This window comes from Erythrolamprus reginae, chromosome Z (assembly GCF_031021105.1).
Source record: "Erythrolamprus reginae isolate rEryReg1 chromosome Z, rEryReg1.hap1, whole genome shotgun sequence".
Taxonomy (NCBI): Eukaryota; Metazoa; Chordata; class Lepidosauria; order Squamata; family Dipsadidae; genus Erythrolamprus; species Erythrolamprus reginae.
Genome location: NC_091963.1, coordinates 121,874,552 through 121,894,805, shown reverse-complemented (window position 1 = coordinate 121,894,805; position 20,254 = coordinate 121,874,552). Strand labels below are relative to the sequence as shown.

Below are 20,254 nucleotides of genomic sequence, written 5' to 3'. Positions count from 1 at the left end.
TCACAGTCTGACTTGTCGCTCCGCGCCTTCCAGCTCGCTGATCTGACCTTTAGACAGGGGGGTGTCTCTCTTTTGGTGAGACACTCCAAGACAGATCAGTTACACAGAGGGGTCAGACTTGAACTTAGCGCAGCCACCGATAAGTCTGTTTGCCCGGTGGCTGCTTTGCAGCAATTTTGTGTTTTGCGTGGGTCAGGGAGTGGGTACCTTTTTCTACACCAGGATGGCACTCCCCTGACCCGGTATCAATTCTGGGCGATAGTGTCTAAGGCAATGTCTCAGGTAGGCATGGATCCCGCCGGCTATGGAACGCATTCGTTCCGTATTGGCGCCGCCACTAGCGCGGCACTTTCCGGTTTCCCGGCCCAACGGATTCAGGAGATCGGCCGCTGGCGGTCAGCGGCATATTTGGGTTATGTTAGGCCCGCTGAGGATTCGGGGCAGGGTTTAGGCTAGGTAACCTCTCTGTGTGTGTCCTCTTCCAGGTTCCCAGTCCAGGCAGAAACCGACGGCGCTGCTGTGTGGCCACAGCATGGTCTTCTGGGCCGGCCGCTCCGCAGCTAGAAGCGCCATCGGGACCCAGCTGTCGTTGGGACGGTGGGTCAAGGTTGTTTGGATGGGCCGGAGGGGTATGCGGTGGGAGGGGCTCCTACCGACGTTGCTGGGTACTCAGCATCTCAGGGCGGTACCCGGCGCTGCTGGGCGGGCGGCTACCCAGGGTCGCGCCCAGATGGGACTGGGTGGTCGGCAGCCCATAGCCGCACCCAGATGGCTGGTCTTGCACCTTGGTGGCAATGACCTGTGCCTGCTTGGCGGTCTACCGTTGATCGTCCAGGCGCGCGAAGACCTGCGGTGGCTTCGCACGGTATGGCCCACCACGCAAGTGGTGTGGTCAGAGATCCTTCCAAGGATCGTTTGGAGGGACGCCATTTCCCTTAGGGCCATACACCGGGTTAGGCGTAGGGTGAATAAGGCCGTGGGAAAAACTGTCAAAGAATTAGGTGGGGTTGTAGTGGCCCATCCCCTCATCACTGTAGATCGGCCGTGGCTTTACCGGGCCGATGGCGTTCACCTGTCAGAACAGGGGAACGCCATTTTCTTACAGGACCTGCAGCGGTCTCTGCGTGAGCTGGCGCAGATAGAGGGGGGAGTCGGGGGGCCAAGATAGAGATCTGACCCCCGCTCCGTGGCAGGTTAGGGGCGGAAATCTGGGTGGTTTCAGCAACTGCGCGTTCTCCCTTGGGCATCTTTGGGGATGATTGACAGGTTCTCTCCAAGCCCATGGTGGGTGCTACCTGCGCACTTGGGGGGAACCTGTCTTTGGGTCCCGCTATTGAAGTCCCAGGGTAGGGGTGAGCCGGCGGGACCCCCCTCATGCGAGTGTATGGCAGGGTCTCAGGTGAGGGAGAGGTCCCTCACCTGGACCAGCATCGATTACGCCCATAGTTGCCCAGGAATGTTGACCTTTTACGTCATTTCCGCCCCGGAAGTGTTTGTTTGACCCTGCAGGTCCACTGTTTCCGGGTCATAGTTGAGTATGTTGATTTATGCAAATTTATGCTAATTCATGCTAATTTAATTAATAAATTATGCAAATTTATTATAATAAAAATGACCCAAGTTTAAATCCAGCTCTTGTGTCCGAGTCGTTACTCCGTCTCTTCTGCAATATGTCTAAGCCCAAATAAGAAAATAAGACAAGCAGGATCTGGTTGCGCTGTTTTGCCTGACCATGACTGGAGTCATTTATCATAGGACCATTCAGACTTAAAGTTCCTAAAAACTTAAGAAATCCTTTATGCCATGGCACATAGTAAGGTATTAGATGTGATGAGCCAAGAAGATCAATTGACATGTCTGACTTGCTTGTTTCTGTTTGAGGCTGGTAAGCAAGCCCTTGTCCTTGTTTTGCAGTGATTGCTTTGAATCAAAATTGAGACCTAGTTTCATGCTATGAACTTCTCCAGTGGTGATGAGTAAGGATTTATTAGGTTACTCTGAACTTGCACCATTCCTCTTTGTATTAGCCAGAGTGTGCATGAATAAAACAGTGGGTGATACTTATTCAGATTTAACCAAGCAACTTGTTTTTATGTTTTTCCATGGTATTTTAATTTTAATTCCAGGTAAGAAATGGAGAATCACATTCTGTTATCTAAAGAAATTTTCATCTCTCACCTCAAACTTCATACTATTTAGCAATATCATTTAGCAATAGAATTTAGGCTTATATGCCAGCCCATAGTGTTTTACAGAAGTCTCTTATTTATTCACTAGATAGAAGCATTATTTGCATATTTTCTCCAAAATCTGAGTCTTCATTTTACTGATTTTGGAAGGATGAAATACTGATTCAACCTTGACCCCTGTCAAGATCAAACACCAAGCTGTAATACTACATTTTAACTACTGTGCTACCAGGACCTACCAGCAGTGCACACCTTAATCTTTTTTATCCATTTCCCCAACTTTACTAAACATTCTAGCAAGATACATTCATTTTCTACTTGTTCTATTATTCAGGGAAAGAGACTTCAGGGAAATGAAAAAGTAGTCTGATGTGAGGATTAGCTATTCAGAGAAAATAAAACTGATGTAACTGGCTTGTACCTAAACCATTTGGGTAACTCTCAAATGATTTATTACAAGCTTTAGCTAAACTGATTTCTATTAAAGGGTAATTATGATTCAACATCATTATTTTACCAGAACTATCAAGTTGACCATATAAAAGCTAGGATGGAAAAGATTGGACTTTATTTCTAAAAATGGGAAGCAATAACTGTTGCTATTATTGTTATTCCCTATTAAGAAAAATAATTGGGGAAAAAATAATATCATTTGTTTATCTACTCAGTTCCAGTTTGGATGACCGAAAATCATCCAGTACCTGTACTTAAGACTAACCAAGCATAGGCATCATTGGAATAATAACTACAATATTTACATCAGCTTTTTCTGCATCCCAGAGGTCTAGGAGTTTTAAAATATTTTATTGATGGAGATGTCTATTAATGGATGGAAAAACACCAAGAAACAGGATTGAAAAATGCCAATGATGTGCTGTTTAATTCCTCTGGATACCAATCATAAAAATGAAGAACTGTTCTACAGTTAAAGAATTCATCTTGATAGGTTTTTCGAGTTCCCTTGAAAATCAGATGCTTATCTTTTGGATTTTCTTCCTCATCTACGGAGTGGCTCTGATAGGAAACTGTCTAATAGTCCTTGCCATTAGTGTCTGCAAGAAACTTCACACACCCATGTACTTTTTGTTAATCAATTTGTCTATTATAAATATATGCTCAATTTCTGTGATAATTCCAAAATTACTGCAAATACTGTTGTCTGAGAGGAAGACTATTGTATTTCCTGGCTGCATTGCACAGGTATTTCTCTTCACCTTGGCTTTGGGAACTGAACTCCTGCTTCTTGCATTTATGGCTTTTGATCGTTATGCTGCTATTTGCCAACCTCTGCAATATGCAGTAATCATGAGAAAGGAGGTTTGCTTTGGGACAATAGTCGGGCTATGGCTGATAGGCATAATAAATTCCTCAATTCATACAGGACTTGTACTAAGACTTTCTTTCTGTGATTCCAACATCATTAATCATTTCTTCTGTGAGCTTCCACCAATGTTCAAGATCTCTTGTTCAGACACAAGCCTGAATGAAATCATGGTTTTTGCAGCTTCCATTGTCATTGCTTTAGGCAGCTGTACGCTGACTTTCTTATCTTATTGGTTTATATTGAGGAGCATCTTCCGAATCCGTTCCACAGAAGGAAAGAAGAAGGCCTTCTCCACATGCTCTTCCCATCTCTTGGTTGTCAGCTTCTATTATTGCACAATTATCTATACATTCCTCCGTCCTGCTTCAATGTACTCTTTAGAGGAAGACAAGGTGATTGCTATTATCTATTCTGTGGTCACTCCAGTCCTCAATCCACTTATATACTCTCTAAGAAACACTGATGTTAAGCAAGCTCTCAGAAAATTAATTGACAGAAAATTCTTCCAACAAAATTTGTTTTAATGAATAATTTTTTTAAAAAAAATGAATATATTTACTATATTCATGTGAGTTACAAAATATAGGGAAAATATGAAAATAAATTAGTAATGTCTTTCTCACCTCTCTAGAAAGGATTATTCCAAATTAGAGAAATTAAACAAAAGGAATCTACATTGTAAAAAATATTGAATGTTTTATTTGTTTGTTTGGTTTTATGTTTAGGAAAAATGTAAATTGTTTCTGTAAATTATTAAATCATCCCCAGAGCAGTAACCAAGTTGTTAATTACAAGAATAATTTTGACTACATTAATATGCATTCATGCACTTTAAAAACAGACTGAAACATCTCATTTTCTTTTTAATTATTGTTTTAATTATTTCTATATATGCAATCTGCATTACTATTGTTCTTTTATAAGATATATAATACACTTATTTTTATTTAGGCTATAGCTTGTTAAACATATATAGCCAATTTTCAATTTGGATACAAAGCCATTAAGATTTGCATTGTTTTAGTAATCTGCTGCATTTTCATACTGCAACCTTAGAGCTAAAAGAAAGTAATATATGTTTCATATTGAGAAGGCATCAGTGCAAAATTTTAAAATAAATGGGTTTTTGTAAGTAGTTATTGTATGGAACAGTGGATACTATACGATATGAAATTATGAATTGTAAACCATTTCATGATTTTTATAAATTTAAATTATTTTCAAATATCACTATTTCTCAACTCCCCAGGTGGAAGAGATTTGACATATGATGTTGCACATTGAATTATTTTCTCTGTGTATGCATACCAGTCTAGCAAACCGCAAGAAAATTCCAGTTGGAAATATTTTCAGTTTCTCTGAAACCAAAGATTTAACTTATGGCAGGATGATTTGCCTTGAGGTGTTGTAATCAGTCTCAAGGTTTGGGTTTTTGACTGTTTGTTCACTTTGTACCAAAGTACAAGATAGACACCTAGAAGCTTTGTGCCTGATTAAAATCTTGTGAGCCAGCTGTCTATCTTTTTCCTGAAAATATGTAAGAGACAGGTACTCTTACATATGTAGATGCTGTGTAATTTGTGGATTTCAGATGCTTGGCAGTCATTGGAGGAAAGCAGAGAAATTTATAGAAAGGAAATCTAGAGCAATGTTTTTCTATCTCATGAATATTTAGACATGTAAACTTTGGCATAAAATAAAATTGGTGAGATTGAAAAACATTGCTATATATAAAATAGAGGATAACAAGATCAAAATCAGGAATCATGAAATGGAGAAAAAGATGGCAATAAGTTGAAATGACAGACTACAATTTTGCAAAAAAGAAAAGAGCCACAAAGTTATGCATTTTGATGAAACTCACAAAAGAGTCATTTTTCCTGTTTCCATATTCCTCTTTAAGCTGAAAGCAAGTCCTAGAGTGTCTTTCTAAGTAAACATTTCAAACTAGTGATATTTAGTTGATTTTAATGGATCTTGTAATATAAAAACCATGTCATCCGCAAATGCCTGGACTTTAAATTGTTCCTGTTTAATTTTAAGACCTATAATTTGGTTATTTGCTCTTATATTATTTAATAAAATTTCTAACGCCAATATAAAAAGTAATGGAGCTAGGGGACATCCTTGCCTTACACCTTTACAAATATTTATCTTATCAGTGAAATTGTTATTAATTAATATTTTAGCAGTTTAATAGTATATATAGATCTGATAAGATTAACGAAATGATTGCCAAAATTCATAATTTCCAACTCTGAGATAAGGAATTGCCAAAAGAGACTCAAATGTTTTATGAAGGTCGACAAATATGAAAGCTACAGGTTTATCAATATTTTTATTGTAATATTCCAACGAATCCAATATAATTCTCGTATTCATTCCAATATTCCTTGCTGGGAGAAAACCATTTTGATCTGGATGTATTATGATATTTAGAATCCTTTTGAGTCTATCTGCTATGATTGATGCAGATATTTTATAATCTGAATTTAGAAGAGATATTGGACAATAATTCTGTATATGGGACCTATTTTTATCATCTTTTGGGACCAAGGTTATATATGCCTCATTCCATGTGGCAGGGAGTTTGGCTTCCTCTAATGCTTCATTAAATAAGTTAAGAAATACGGGGTGCAAAATTTCTGACGTTTGTTTATAAAATTCAGCAGGAATGCCATCCTGCACTGGCATTATCATTATTTTTTTTATTTGCAATTGCATTGTCTATTTCTATGGCGTTATTTTCCTATTCAAAAGCTCCTGATGGTCATTATTTATTTTAATTAAATCTGAGTCTTTGAATAGTTCTAGGAGTAAATGGTCATCTATTTCCTCCTGTTTATGCAGATTTGAAAAGAAAAGTTCAATTACTTGTTTTTTGTCATTGTGTTTTGCTTTTAATACTCCCAGTTCGTCATATAAGGCTTCATTATTTTTACCTTTTTTTTGTTGGGCGAGTTGAAATGATAGCCATCTCTCGGGTTTATTAGCAAATTCAAATTGTTTTTGCCTAGAGATTCTTATTTTCATGTTTAATCAAAGCACACCCAGCCTCCACTATGGAAACTGTCTTGTTCTGACATCAGCCTGAATGAAATAATGGCATTTGCAGCTGATGTGACCTTCACAATGAGTGGCTGTATTCTTACACTAATGTCTTATCTACTTATTTTGAGAACTATTATGAAGATCCAGTCAGTCAAAGGAAAGAAGAAAGCATTCTCTACTTGTTCCTCCCATCTGCTAGTAGTAAGCTTTTACTTTTCTACCATCATCTACACATATGCTAAACCTTCCTCTGCTAATGATGAAGAGGAATATAAAAGTATTTCCATAATTTATTCTGTCGTAACCCCAGTGCTCAATCCAATGATATATTCCCTTAGAAATAAAGAAGTTAAAGAGACTCTAGCAAAATTGCTATGGAGAAAATGTCAGCAAAAATGACTTTAATTTGTCCACTTCCTTAACACTTATATTGATTGGCTTAAAAGAGGTGAAAACATAGAATTGACTTTGAAATTTATGTTCAATTTTCAGAAATATTGTATGATTTTTCTCTCTGGCACTCCACATATACTTTGCTATTAGAATTTTTGAGTAGATGGCAACACCAAAGCTCCATGGTTACTATATATAACATTTATCATGGATGGTGTGCTTTGATATCTTAATATATTGTCAGTTTCTGTTTTTTTATGAAATCCAGTACATGTAATCCTTGATTTATGTCCATAGTTGGTAGTAGAATTTACATTGCTAAACAAGGCAATTGTTAAGTGAGTCATGCATGATTTTATGACATACACTGTAGGCTTTCATTTTATATACTAGTATGCACATATCAATTAAAAACTAAAATAAATTTGCTTAACATCCATGGCAAAAAATGTCATAAAATCATGCATGACTCACTTAACAATTGCCTTGTTTAGCAATATAAATTCTGCTACCAAATAAATAAATAGATACATAACTAGATGGATGGACGGACGGACGGACAAACAAACAAACAAACATCCAAAAATGAAATTTCCCATATTTTTCAGAGTATAAGACACACCTTTTTGCAGCAGAGGCAGAGTAACGACACGGACACAAGAGCTGGATTTAAACTGGGTCATTATTATTAATTAAATTTGCATAATTTATTTAAATAAATATGCATAAATTAACTATTAACCCTAAACAAGGACCCGCAGGGTCAAACAATTGCTTCCGGGGCGGAAAATGACGTAATAAAAACTTCCGGGGCAACTATGGGCGTAGCTCCATGCTGATCCAGGTGAGGGGCCACGCCCTCACCTGACTCACTGCCATGCACTTGCATGTGGGAGGTCCTGCCGTCTATCCCATACAAGGGGAAAGCAATGGGCGGGACCCAAAAACAGGTTCCCCCCAATTGCTCAGGTCGCTTCCACCACAAGCCTTTGGAGAGAACCTGTCAATCATCCCCAAAGATGCCCAACGGAGAACACGCAGTTGCTAAACCACCACCCAGTTTTCCGCCCCTAACCTGCTTATCCAAATGACCAAAGGTATGCCAATTAGCCTGAACATAAGCGAAGTACCCCCTAACCGCATATCCATCACCGCAGTGTGGAATAGGCAAAAAAAACGGTCGCAGAAAATACCACGACCGCCAAAAAATCCTATTCGGCCCCCCGAGGGGCGATCCCCACTGGCACATTGAAAGATAGGGAGGGCGGGTGGGTGTTCGCCTCTTGTCATCCAGGGCGAAAAGGAGGCCCTGGAGCCTGCCCAGCCCTTTTATAGGGCTGCAGGCTCCGCCCTGGATGATGTCACTGGGAAGGCCAAAGACTTCCCAGGAGGTGGCCGAGATCTCACGAAATCTTGTGAGATCTCGGCCGAAGAGACAAGATGGCTGCCACACCGAAGGTCAGTGTCTCCCTGGCCCTGCAGCAAAACGGGCCGGGGATAAGTCACCGGCCTTGTATTCTCTCCTAAAAGATGGTAGAAATGTCAGTGTCCCATACACCGAATACAGCCATTTTTCCTGTCCCAAAACACCGCCCTTGCATCCCATTTTGTGAAAAATGGGCCTCTTGTTTTACAAAAATGGGATGGACAGAGGGTTTGGGAAGCTTGCAGAAACCTCCTGGGAGCTGGGGGTGGCAAAATGCCCGGGGTTTTGTGAAAAATTGCCCAATTTTTGTCTGGTTTGTTTGTCCATCTGTCCGTCCATCCGTCCATCTAGTTATGTATCTATTTATTTATTTAGCAAAAGTGGGGTGGGCAAAGGGTCTGGGAAGCCTGCAGAGAGCTCCTGGGGACTGGGGAAAGGCAAAAATGTTCCAATTTTTGTGGAAAAAAATTGGCAAAAGTGGCCCATTTTTCACAAAAATTGGGGCAATTTTGCCATCCCCAGCACCCAGGAGATCTCTGAAGACTTCCCAGACCCTTTGCCCACCCCATTTTTGTTAAAAGGTGTTCTGCTATACTGGTATTTTATTAAATAATATGTTTCCATTCGTTTTAAGATACTCTAAAATCTAGGTGCGTCTTATAGTCCGGTGCATCTTATGCTCCGAAAAATATGGTAGTTCCAAAACTGTGCAAGATCAACTGCCAAGACCATGAAATAAATCTTGTCTCTGGATTAAATAAAAATGAAATAAAATCTTTTTATCTAATAATAGTCATGACTGAATGATTTGCTTAGAAGATTTGGATGAACAAAAATGACTATGGGGAAGGATAATCAAGGTAGATTTAGAACAATGTCCAGGAAAAGTTACTGGTTCTTGATGAGGACAAATACCCAAAATAAGTCAATATGTATTTCAGACATTATAGAAATGTATATGTATCCACTATGTCGACCTGTATAATGTTCTTAGGAAAATGGAAATCCTAAAACATTCAAGTATCCTTTTTAGAAACTTATGCACAAGATAAGAAGCCAAGTCTGCAAAGAATATGGTGAGTCAAATAGATTCCAGATTGGCAAAATAAGGAGGACTGTACAATTTAGGGGTCATTAGGAGTAAGTAAGATAAGAAAGAGGAATCATTGTAATGGGAAAAAAATGAACAATTTGAAAAAAAAATGACAATTTGAAATTACCAATTATAACTGGGCCCCCAGCAGTCTGGTTTCAGGCCTGGCTAAAGCGCTGAAACTGCTTTGGTCATACTGACGGATGATCTCTGGCAGGTCCAGGATAGGGGTCACTTCTCTATCCTGGTGCTTCTTGATCCCTTAGCAGCTTTTGATACCATTGACCATGTTATCCTTTTGCACTGGCTGGAGGGCTGGGAGTCCGAGGCATCGTTTTATGGTGGTTCATCTCCTACCTCTCCAGTCAGTCACAGTCAGTGTTGGCCAGAGGCTAGAGGACAACTCCTAGGTCCCTCCCTTGTGGGGTTCCTCAGGGGTCAGTCCTCTCACCCCTGCTGCTTAATATCTACATTAAACCACTGGATGAGATCCTCCAGTGATACAGGGTGAGTTATCATCAGTATGCTGATGATACTCAGCTTTACATCTCCATCCCTTGTCAGTGAAGCAGTGGAAGTGACGTGCTAGTGTTTGGAGGCTGAGAGTGTTTGGATGGGCATTAATAGGCTCAGACTCAACCCTGACAAGATGGAGTGGCTGTGGGTTCTGCCTCCCAAGGACAATCCCACCTGTCTATCCATTACCCTGGGGAGGGAGCTTTTGCCCCCCTCAGAGAGAGTCTGCAACTTGGACATCCTCCTCAATCCACAGCTGAATTTGGAAGACCATCTCTCAGATATGGTCTGGAGGGCATTTGCGCAAGTGTGCTTTATCCATCAGTTGTGGTCCTATTTGGACAGGAGGTCATTCATGCTCTTGGCACCTCAAGGTTTGACTTCGGTAATGCTCTCTACATGGGGCTACCTTTGAAGAGCATTCTGAGACTGCAAATAGTGCAAAATGCATCTGCACAAGCTATTGTGAGACTCCCAAGATCTGCCCATATTTCAACATCACTCCACGAGCTGCATTGGTTACCAATTGGTCTCCAGATGCAATTCAAAATGTTGGTCATGACTTATGAAGCCCTACATGCAGTGATGGGCTGCCAAAACTTTTACTGCCACTTATTTTGGCTTATTTTGTGGATGTGGCTTGATGGTCATGTGACTGGATAGGAGTGGCTTGTCAGCCAGGTGGGAGCGGCTTGACAATCATGTGACTGGGAGTGGCTTAAAGGTCATGTGACTGAGTGGGAGTGACTTACTGACCAAGATAAGTTTTTAAATAGGTGCTTGGATTCTTTCAGTTGATTAAGTCACGTTATTTGAATATCCACAAAAAGGACAAATGACAAACATCATTATTTATTCAGGAGCACAAGAACAGTTTAAGGTTTTGTACTGAACCCACAAGGTTCCTTATGACAACACATTAGGGAAATAGCTCAATTTTCTTTAATTGCTATAAAAGTTCAGTTCTAGATAATGATTAAAATGATTAAAGTGTTTATGGATAAAAACATACTATTGAATTATTTCCTATTTTAAAAGTAATTAAGGATCATACTAAGGTACTAGAGAAGGAAGGACAATAAAAAAACCTATTAAGTATTCAATAAATAGTGCATAAGCTTACTACCCCCACTGCATCCTCCCCCCATGGGGGCAGCAGCCCATTACTGCCTACATGGCTTAGGACTAGATTACCTGTGGAACTGCATTCTGCCTCATGTATCCCAACGACCAGTCATGTCCCATATGTTGGCTTTCTCCTGGTTCCATTGGCCAGGCAATGTCATTTGGCGGGGTCTAAGGAAAGAGACTTCTCTGTGACAGCTCTGGCCCTTTGGAACCAGCTCCCCCTGGAGATTTGCACTGCCCCCACCCTCTTGGTCTTTCATAAGGCATAGAAGATCCATCTTTGTTGGCAGGCATGGGGTCGTGAGTGTTAAAAGCCAACTCCAGCCATGAATGGTTAGATAACTGGATGAATGTGGATTATTCTGTTTTTAAGATAATGGGGTTTTAGAAATTTTTAGATTTGCAATATTAGATTTCTACATGTTTTGTATTGTATTTATTATGTTGTAAGCCACCCTGAGTCAGTTGAGAAGGGTGGCATAGATGATAGATAGATAGATAGATAGATAGATAGATAGATAGATAGATAGATAGATAGATAGATAAGCAAAAGGGAGGAAAAAAGCTTAATAAAAGTGATAGATATCTATGAAACTCAGAAAAGAGTCATTTTTATTTATTTCCCTCCTCCTTTAGCTAAAAGGAACTCTGGAAGTGAAAGTATTGGCTCACAGAATAAACATCCCATAGTAGTCCATAATGCTTTTGAAAAGAAACTTGTCTGAAATGGTATAGGGTTTCCTGCTTGAACAAGGGGCTGGACTGGAAGATCTCCAAGGTCCTTTCAAACTTTATTATTCTCTATTATTCACAGCCTTATTATCTGTGAATAAGGCTGTGAGTGGATAAAGCAGTTAAAACTCTGTAAAAATATGTTTATTAATTTTTATTATTATCTATTTAGTGCCTAAATTTATACAGCTTTTCATCTCACAAAGAGCAACTCTTTGTGGCATACAACAGAGCTAAACTAATAATGTGCATGTATGGATAGAAATAGACATAATGAAACTGTGTCAACTGTGAGTGTGTAGAATCTTTATTGCAGTCATTGACACCCATAAAGCAATGAAATTCCATACATTTTGGAGCGTGAGTGGGTATTAAAATGGAGAAGATAAAGAGGAGAATTGTGTTATGCGCAGGTTTCAAAGGAACAAAGCAATTATCTTAGGAAAAGACACTGTGGGAGTTTATTGCGTCTCCCATCAAGGCATTAAAAATAGTATTTAAGGGAACACTGTATGCAATTCACGTCATACTTCTTAGACATACCTTAAGACTGTCTTAGAAGTACTATAATTAAGAATTACTTTAGTCTTTTCATTTTTATGCAGGGCAACTGTGAAATCATTTTTCTTTAAACGGAAATAATTAATGCTGCATCTTATTTCTTAAATCATATTTTAGGCATCAAAGAACATAGCTGAGGTAAGATTTAACTCTCCCTTATTTATTTATAAATTGTGGGATGTATTTTCTCTAGATAATAGATGAGAAACTTTAAAATAAATTCTTGAATTGATTGAATGCTTTCAAATTCCACTTGAGAAAAAATTCCTTTATGCAATTGTTTGTTTATTGCAAGTATTAATATGATGGCCTAACTCAAACAATGTTACTCTGGATTGTGCACAACAAAATAAGTAGTCAGAAGTATATAACTATGTAATTCAAAATACCCTGTGCCAGGGGTTGGGCTACTGCCTGGACGAGGGGGAATGCAATGGGGTAGTGAAAATGGAGCGCCACCCCAGAACATCCAATTTGCATTGAAAGATGTTGAAAGAAAATGCAGGGCATCCTGCATAAGCCCCGCTCACAGTGTGATAGTAAAATTTTTGGTAGCCCTTCACTGCCTGTGCCCCCCAAAATAAGACCAATTCTCAAAATAAGTCCTACTATGTTTTATGTTTACACTTAATATAATCCCTACACCACCCCCACCCCACCACCATAAACCCTATTTAAGAGCATATGCAGCTGGATGGCTTTTCCATTCTTTCTGGTTGCTCGTGGTACTGCAGTCACAAGTCAAGGCGGGGTGGTGATAACTAGCCTCTGAACCCAAACAAGGATAAATAGGTGGACCATCTGCTAAATGTGTATGTTGTTTATAGATTCAGAAGTTAATTTCACTTAATATAACCTCTAAATTGAAATGAAAACAAGATTTCCAAAATGTTTTCACAAGTCATGAAACACTGTAGATATTCCTTGATTGTTGTGATTGTCTTGTGCAATTATTATATATTGAGGAGGTAGGTGAATTCTAATAAAATGATAAAAAAAACCTCAGTTCTCATTGATAGTATAAATTATTAATAATGAGCTTCATTTTCCAATCCATTTAATCATTCTTGTTTCTCCAGTTTCCTGACAGTAAGATTATATGTTAATATATTATTTAGGATATTTATAGTTAAGAATCATGATGTTTCCAAGGAAAATGTTGCAAAAAATATATAAATAGCAAGAATCAATAGAAATTAGAACAAACTGCCTTAGAGATGGTTTTGTGGTTTTTGGTGAAGTAAGTATGAAAAATTGTGTCTCATATGTTCCAAAATTATTTTTAAAAGTTTAGTAAATGATTCAAAAGTTTTGTACTAACTTTCAAGGAATATAATTAGACATTATTTTATATGAACTGGGAGCAATAGTGGAACTTCAAACACTGGAAATATTATATTCATTTGTGGTCACAACGATATTAAAAAGATGCAGAGACCCTGGGAAGTGTGTGGAAAAGAACAATCATATGATGAATGGTTGAGGGAACTAAGTATGTCCAGAGTATCAAAAAGATAGATTTCAAGGAATATCTTCTTCAAGTATTAAGAAAGAAGAGGGAATTGACTTATTATCCAAAGCAGAAAATGGTAAAACAATAAGTATTGTGTGAAACCTTGTTGAAGAGAGATCCAAACTAGAAGTAAGGGGAAATTTCCTGACAGTGGAATAATCAGGAGAATAGCTTGCCTTGTAGAGTTGTGGATGCTCCATTAAAGGAGGTTCAAAAATAGATTGGACAGCAATTTGACTGGGATAGTATGTGGCACTTGTCATGAGCAGGGAGTTAGACTACAAGATCCCATGTTCTAAATGTTGTTCAATTATAACTCGCAGCAATCTCATCAACGTGCACAGAAATAAGTTTTGCTTATTATTATATATTTACTAAGAAATACAATACATTTTTAAAATTTGCATCAGAGGCTCTGTACTATTATTTTACTGAATTATGTACTATAAATTTAACAGATTCCTTTACAAAAATACCCATGAATGAAAGTTATCCAAAATTAACTTTTTTAAAACTTTCATTTAGGTAAACAGAAGCAGAGCCATGGAAATTAATAATGAAAGTGCTATTTATAAAACTAAGTTCAGGTTACTGGGTTTGTCCAGTATACCTGGGTATCAGATGTTCATCTTTTGGATATTTGCTTTCATGTATGTATCAGCTTTGACTAGCAACTTCTTCCTGATTCTTGCCATTAGCATTTGTAGCAAACTCCACACACCTATGTACTTCCTTTTGGTCAACCTCTCTGTGGCCAATGTTTGCACTATCTCTGTGTCAATTCCCAACATGCTTCAGAACATTTTGAGCCAAAAACGGACCATATCATTTTCAGGATGTCTTATTCAAGTATTTCTTTCACTTTGGGCACTGGGGACAGAGATTCTCTTACTTTCCATTATGGCTTTTGATCGGTATGCTGCTATTTGCCAACCATTACATTACATGGTCATTATGAAGAAAGGTATATGCATCGGATTAGCCACTGGAGCCTGGATTGTAGGAATGGCTAGTGCTGCAGTTAATGCTGGTCTTTTGCTAAGGTTGTCTTTCTGTGACTCTAAAGATATCAACCATTTTTTCTGTGAACTGCATCCACTGTGGAAACTGTCTTGCTCTGACATCACTCTTAATGAAACAATGTCATTGGCAGCTGATGTGACCTTCACAGTGAGTGGCTGCATTCCTATACTAACATCTTATCTACTTATTTTGAGAACTGTTATAAAGATCCAATCAGTCAAAGGGAAAAAGAAAGCATTCTCTACTTGTTCCTCCCATCTACTAGCAGTAAGTGTTTATTTTTCGACACTTATGTACATATATGCTAAGCCTTCCTCTCCCAAAGATGAAGAGGAATACAAGAATATTGCCATAATTTACTCTGTCATAATCCCAGTGCTCAATCCAATGATATATTCCCTTAGAAATAAAGAAGTTAAAGAGACTCTAATAAAATTGTTATGGAGAAAGAAAAATTTCCAGCAAAAATGACTTTAATTTCTCTACTTACTTAACACATAAATTGACTGAATAAAAAGAGATTGAAGTATGGGATTGACTCCAAAATAGATAAGGTAACATGTAGCTTGATCTGGCATTGATTAACACGAGGGGTCCTTTTTGCAGCCACTGAAAGAGGTGATTGTGCAACCCCTCCTCAAGAAACTGTCACTGGATCCAGCCAAATTGAAGAACTTCAGACCAGTCTCCAACTTGCCCTTTATTTATTTATTTATTTGTTTGTTTGTTTGTTTGTTTGTTTGTTTGCTTGCTTGCTTGCCTGTCTGTCTATCTGTCTGTCTGTCTGCCTGCTTGCTTGCTTGCTTGTTTGTTTGTTTACTTACCTACCTACCTACCTATCTATTTATTTATTTTTAAATTAAATAAATAAATATTATTTAATTAATTTATTAATTTTATTATTTATTGTTTTTAAATTAAAATTAAATAAATTAATTTTATACCACCCCCTCTGAGAACCCGGAGCAGCTTACAACAAATAATAAAACAATGTATAATATTTCAGATCCAATTAATTAAACATAAAATCTAAGAAACCCAAAAGCCATAAAAAAACAGTCATTCCCATTCAATCCACTTTCTCTCAGCAGATTCATTGGTCAGGGGGCAAGAATCTAATGGCCCCAAGCCTGGCAGCATAAATGAATCTTAAGACTCTTGTGGAAGGCAAGGAGGGTGGGGGCAGTACAAATCTCTGGTGGGGAGTTGATTCCAGAGGGCCAGGGCCCCCACAGAGAAGGCTCTTCCTCTAGACTCCACCAACTGACATTGTCTAGTTGACGGGACCTGGAGAAGGTCAACTCTGTGTGACCTGATTGGTCGCTGGGATTCATGAGGCAAAAGGTGGTCCCATAGGTATTCTGGCCCGATGCTATGTAGGGCTTTAAAGGTCACAACTAACACTTTGAATTGGCAACCAATTGGCAACCAATGAAGTTTGCAGAGTGTTGGAGAGGTAGGTTCATGTCTGGTAGTCCCATGACTGCTCATGCGGCTGCATTTTGCACAATTTTCAGTTTCCAAAAGCTCTTCAGAGGTAGCCCCATGTAGAGAGCATTGCATTAGTCGAACCTTGAGGTGATAAGGGCATGAGTGACTGTGATTAAAGATTCCCTATCCAAATAGGGCTGCAACTGGTGCACCAGGCAAAAAAAGGCAAATGTGCCCCTCGCCACAGCTGAAAGGTGATGTTCTAAAGTTAGCTGTGGATCAAGGAGGATGCCCAAGTTGCAAATCCTTTATGAGGGGGTCAAAAGTCCCCTCCCCCAGGTTATGGATGGACAGATGGAAGTATCCTTGGGAGACAGCACCCACAGCCACTCTGTCTTGTCAGGATTGAATTTGAGCCTGTTAGCACCCATCCAGACTCTAATAGCCTCCAGACACTGGCACATCACTTCCACTGCTTCACTGAGTTGAAAAGGGTGGAGATGTAAAGCTGAGTATCATCAGCATACTGATGACAACTCACCCCGTGTCCTCAGATGATCTCACCCAACAGTTTCATACAGATATTAAACACCAGTGGGGAGAGAACTGACCCCTGAGGAACTCCACAAGTGAGGGACCTAGGAGCCGACTTCTGACTCCCCACTAACACCAACTGCAACTGACCAGAGAGGTAGGAGGAGAACCACTGTAAAACAGTGCCACCCAATCCCAACCCCTCCAGTCAGCGCAGAAGGATTCCATGGTCGATGGCATCAAAAGCTGCTGAGAGGTCAAGGAGCACCACGATAGAGGATAACCCCCCATTCCGGGCCTGCCAGAAAGCATCCATCAGCGCAACCAAAGCAGTTTCCGTGCTATAGCTGGGTCTGAATCCTGACAGTTGAGGGCCCAGATAATTAGCTTTATCCGAGGACCATTGGAACTGAAGTGACACCACCATAATAGATGGAAACTGATCATAAAGAGATTCAAGTTAGAAATAAGGAGGAATTTTCTGACAGTGAGAACAATCAACCAATGGAACAGCTTACCTTCCAAAGTTGTGGAAGCCTCATCACTGAGGTTTTCAAGAAGAGGTTTGACTGCCATCAGAAATGGTGTAGATTTTCCTGCTTGGGCGATGGGTTGAGATAGATAACTTACAAGGTCCCTTCCAACTCTGTTAATCTGTTAATTTGAGTATGCCATAACAGTTCTGAGAATTGGTCTCAGGCCACATTTTTCAAAGCTATTGTAACCTTGAATGGTCACTAAACAAAAAATTGTAAGTCAAAACTACCTGTCAAGATTTTTATATTATCATCAAATTTATAAAGCTCAGAAAAAGTCATATTTACATACTGTAAGTGATTCACTCTTTAGAACTACATCCTCTGTGAAGAAATGGGAAAATGAGGAATTTATTTATTTATTGGACTTATATGTCACCCTTCTCCGAAGACTCAGGGCTCAATTTCCCAATATCCCCAATTTGCAAAGTTCATCGTCTTTCTTGCTTATATTAAATGTACTAGATATTTCTTAAATGAATAGAACTACTATGATATATAGCTTTTCTGATATATTTTTTAAAAAACGTTTTTCTACTGTTATATATATTTGCTATATATTGTAGTTTTTGAATGTGATTCAAATTAATTTCACATTTATTATATATTGTTTTCAGTATAAAACCTGAAGAAAATTGTATGTTGTTGTATTTGGAAATATCACCCAGTTGTACTGGTGGACATTACCTCTGTGTATACATATATTCATACTCAGTTAAATAGTTTAAATTGTAAAGGTTTACATTTAACTGCTGTGTATCTACTATGTAAAATATTGGGATAAAATATGAGCTTATATAATATCACCAAATGAAGTTTAGTTTAAAATTTTGTGTAAGATAAATTGCCCGCTAAGACCTTGACTGAAATGTTGTTTTTTGAATAATAATAATAAAATATATTTTATTTAATAATAGTTGTTGAATTACTTCCTTGGTGACAAACTGAAGATGGCTACACAAAAGCATGAAAAAGATGTTCAAGATGATAGCTTTAGAACAGGCCAATGTCTAAGAGTGATTATTGGTGATGTATTCCCCATTTTTGAGAAAGTAAAATACTCTAGAGAAGTCAATAGGTGCTCCAATCATTATAGAAATGAATTTGTGTCCACTATGTAAACTTGTGCAATGTTCTTCTCCTATTTTCTATCCGTCTTCTATTTCTATTTCTATCATTATCTATCTACCTACCTACCTATCTACCCACCTACTTACCTACCTACCTACCTACCTACCTACCATATTTTTCTAGGTATAAGATGCACCTTATTTTGGGAGGAGCTAAATAGAGGAAAAAAATCTGCTTACCAGATATTCATCTGGCTAGGGTCCTTAGTCTGGTCAGCTTCAGTATATTATTTTATCCCATTGTTAGGGCTTTAAAAAAACTTTATTTGGAGAGAATAATAATGAAATAGCTTGCAAGTCAGTAAGACTATCATTAGTATCTAGTTAAGAAGACCATTAGCATCTAGTTAAGGCTGGAAATAAACATATTTGGAGCAAGTTAGAGCAATGAAAAAACCCTACAAAGACAGGGTTGGAAAACTTTGCAGAGAGTAACAATGAAAGAACTTGCAAGGCAAGAGCTGGAAACCACACATAACTTTGTCCTAAACCTTTCATGTATACAATTCCTGGGTGGCTTTCATGCAATAAGTCGAGCACTTCCTTTTGTAATGCAGGAGGAATGATGACCCTAGGACACCACAGTATACAACCCTTTTGCGTGTTGTTGCATTTGTTGTCAGGCCACCCTCCTTTGATGTAATCTAGTACCTTAGGCAGTATGCTGTCTCTGAACGTGGCAGCCACAATTAATGCAGCAGATATGGGTGCCCTCCATTCCTCAAATAATAGGACATTTGAAGCTGGGGCTGGGTCTCGCACGGGTACGGGTAAGGGACAGCGACTAAGCGTATCGGTGTGAGGTAAAGCCTTGCCAGGTTGATGTACTAATGTGTATGAATAGGCTGCAAGGAACTACGACCATCTTGTCATGCAGGGTGAGATCAAATATGGGGTTTGCCTTGAGCCTGAGAGAATGATCTGTATATATCATGAATTGGTGGCCATACACATGAAATTTCTTCACTGCAGCAACTATAGCCAATGCTCCTTTGTCCATTTGGCTATAATTGCGTTCAGTGTATGAGAGAGTTCGAGAGAAATAGGCTATTGGTGCCTCCCTCCCATTGGCCAGTACATGATGTAACACGGCTCCAATTCCGTACTGGGACGCATCAGCAGCTAGAATGACAGGTATAGCTTGATCATATTGTACCAACACGGCATTTGATGACAATAATCCTTTTACAGCCTCAAAAGCAGCTTGAGCCTCTGCACCCCAATGCCAAGGTTGCTTGGAATCCAATAATCTGTGCAAAGACTGTGTGATAGTAGCCGTGTGGGGCAGGAAAGAACTATAGAAATTAAGTAGCCCAAAGAAAGCTTGCAATTCGGTTTTGTTGACAGGTGGGAGGGGGCTGCCTTAATGGCAGAAACCTTTGCTAGAGATGGATGGATGCCCTGTGAATCCACCACATAACCCAGAAATTCTACCTTAGGGACCCCTATCTGGCATTTGCTTCATTTCAGCTTAAGGCCTGATGAAATTTTGAAAGGACACCTTTTAAACGCTCTAATAGCTCCACATTAGAAGAGGCCGACATCAAGATGTCATCAAAATAGGGCACGACCCCAGGCAGACCAGACAGTAAACGTTCCATAATACCTTGGAATATACCAGGGGCCACACTAACGCCAAACTGGAGACGGGTACAGTGGAAAGCACCCTTGTGT

General features: G+C 39.0%; 2 protein-coding genes across 2 annotated transcripts; both read left to right on the top strand.

Annotated features, from left to right (window-relative positions):
* Nucleotides 1–3,092: 3,092 nt before the first annotated feature.
* LOC139153960 (olfactory receptor 13G1-like) lies at nucleotides 3,093–4,037 on the top strand (the record flags this gene model as incomplete). Its single annotated transcript, XM_070728387.1, has 1 exon — nucleotides 3,093–4,037. A coding segment is annotated over one exon (945 nt), but the record flags the coding sequence as incomplete, so codon positions are not given.
* Nucleotides 4,038–14,469: 10,432 nt separating this feature from the next.
* LOC139153959 (olfactory receptor 13A1-like) lies at nucleotides 14,470–15,420 on the top strand. Its single transcript, XM_070728386.1, has one exon. It carries the CDS (start codon nucleotides 14,470–14,472, stop codon nucleotides 15,418–15,420), a length of 951 nt encoding a protein of 316 aa, XP_070584487.1.
* The last annotated feature ends 4,834 nt before the right edge of the window (nucleotides 15,421–20,254 follow it).